Source organism: Colobus angolensis, unplaced genomic scaffold, assembly GCF_000951035.1.
Source record: "Colobus angolensis palliatus isolate OR3802 unplaced genomic scaffold, Cang.pa_1.0 Scaffold199, whole genome shotgun sequence".
In the NCBI taxonomy this organism is placed as follows: Eukaryota; Metazoa; Chordata; class Mammalia; order Primates; family Cercopithecidae; genus Colobus; species Colobus angolensis.
In genome coordinates this window covers 103,846-105,460 of record NW_012115143.1, presented here as the reverse complement: position 1 = coordinate 105,460, position 1,615 = coordinate 103,846, and the positions used below count along the sequence as shown (strand labels likewise).

The following is a 1,615-nucleotide window of genomic DNA, read 5'->3' as shown; positions in this document are numbered from 1 at the left end:
GCGCCCGGCCTGCCTGAGAATCTTCCACCATGGTCCTCTAGGACCATGTGCACATCCTTGTCATCCTTACCCCAGGGCTTTGTCATCATCTATTCCCTCTTTATGTGACTTTCCCCACAAGTAGGCTGTGCACTTGGGGGGGCCAGCGCAGGCCCCATTCACCTTCACAGCCCTCGTGCCTAGCGCAGTGCTGGGCATAGTAACTGCTCAGTCGCTGCTTAATGGACGAAGTTCTGATTGGTAGCTGTAGACTCAAACTTGATTTTTGAAAGGGTGGAAGATAAATTAGTATTTAGTAAATACAATGTTATAGGCAGTTTACAAAACATAGAAGATACAAAAGAAAAAGTCGTTTCAAAGTGGTTCGATGAAGCATCGGTCAGAGGCCTGGGAGGTGGGGTCGGGGAGGAGGAGGGATGTGGGGAGGGCTCCGTGTTGAGGAAGGGCACCCCTGAACTATAAGGACCACTGGGCACAGGAGGATGCCACTTCTCCCTCTAGTTCGCTGTCCCACCCCGTCTAGATGACTGCCAGAAGCCTCAGCCGCACGACCCATCGAGGCTGCGAACAAGGCTCCTTACCCCGCAGGGGCCCTTCTCCCAGGCTGTGCTGGGCATATTCACCTCCCGCCTCACTTCTGCCCAGAGCTTTAACTTCACCCGGGGTCTCTGCTTGCACAAGGACTACGTGGCTGGCAGAGAGTTTGTGGCCTGGAAAGGTGAGTACTGCCCTGCGTGGGAGATGGGGGGCTTCCCTTCCTGCCTGCGTCTCTGGTTCACTGGGGCCAGTGCTGGCTTTGGGCTGGGGATTGAGGTGTGGTCTCCTGCTGCCTATGGGCTGATGCGGAGCGACTCTAAGTACTGCTGGAAGTTGGAAGGCGGGGCCAAGGGCTTGGGGTGGGAGACTCCGTGGCTGTCAGAGAGAACTCTACAGGGAGAAGGCAAGTGTGAATGCAAATACAGAAGGGGTTGCTAGCAAGAGCAACTGCATTGTCCCCGTGCATACACATGGGTTCCTTGCAGACACACACCCAGACGCCTTCCCCAACCAGCTCACCCCGATGCGGGACTGCCTGTACCTGGTGGACGGAGGCTTTGCCATCAACTCTCCGTTCCCACTGGCTCTGCGGCCTCAGAGAGCGGTGGACCTCATTCTGTCCTTTGACTATTCCTTGGAAGCTCCTTTTGAGGTGAGCTGGAGGCAGGGATGTGGGGAGCACCTTCAGTGAGTGGACGGAGAGGGTGAGGGAGGAGAGGAGGGGAGAGAAGGCTCTGGTGAGGGAGACTGGCTGGGTGTGTGGGGGTTGCCCTTTGTGGACAGCCTGGGTTCTACTCTGTGTGTGAGGGGCTGCCTTTTGAACGCTGTTGGCAGCACAGGTCTCCCAGTTGCGGGAGAATTGCTGAGATGGTGGTGGGCGTGGGAAGAGGAGGCCAAAGCGGGTCCCCAGGAATCTTCTAACCTCATCCATAGGAGACCCCCCAGTTCTAGACTCTGCCTGTTCATGACAGAGTTCCCCACTCCAGCTTGGACCCGAGTCTGTGGCCCCTTTGTTACCACGGTAACAACAGAGCCATGAGGGTCCCCTCTGATGCTGAAGCCCTGCAGCAAGGCCCTC

At 56.8% G+C, this 1,615-nt stretch overlaps 1 protein-coding gene across 1 annotated transcript in view; it reads left to right on the top strand.

The window, feature by feature from the left end:
• Positions 1-1,615, top strand: part of PLA2G4F (phospholipase A2, group IVF) — a 16,046-nt gene that overhangs the window by 13,477 nt on the left and 954 nt on the right. The window contains exons 15-16 of the mRNA XM_011941198.1: positions 524-718; positions 1,023-1,189. Of these exons, the coding sequence (XP_011796588.1) occupies positions 524-718; positions 1,023-1,189 (362 nt within the window). The remainder of the gene's footprint in view (positions 1-523; positions 719-1,022; positions 1,190-1,615) is intronic.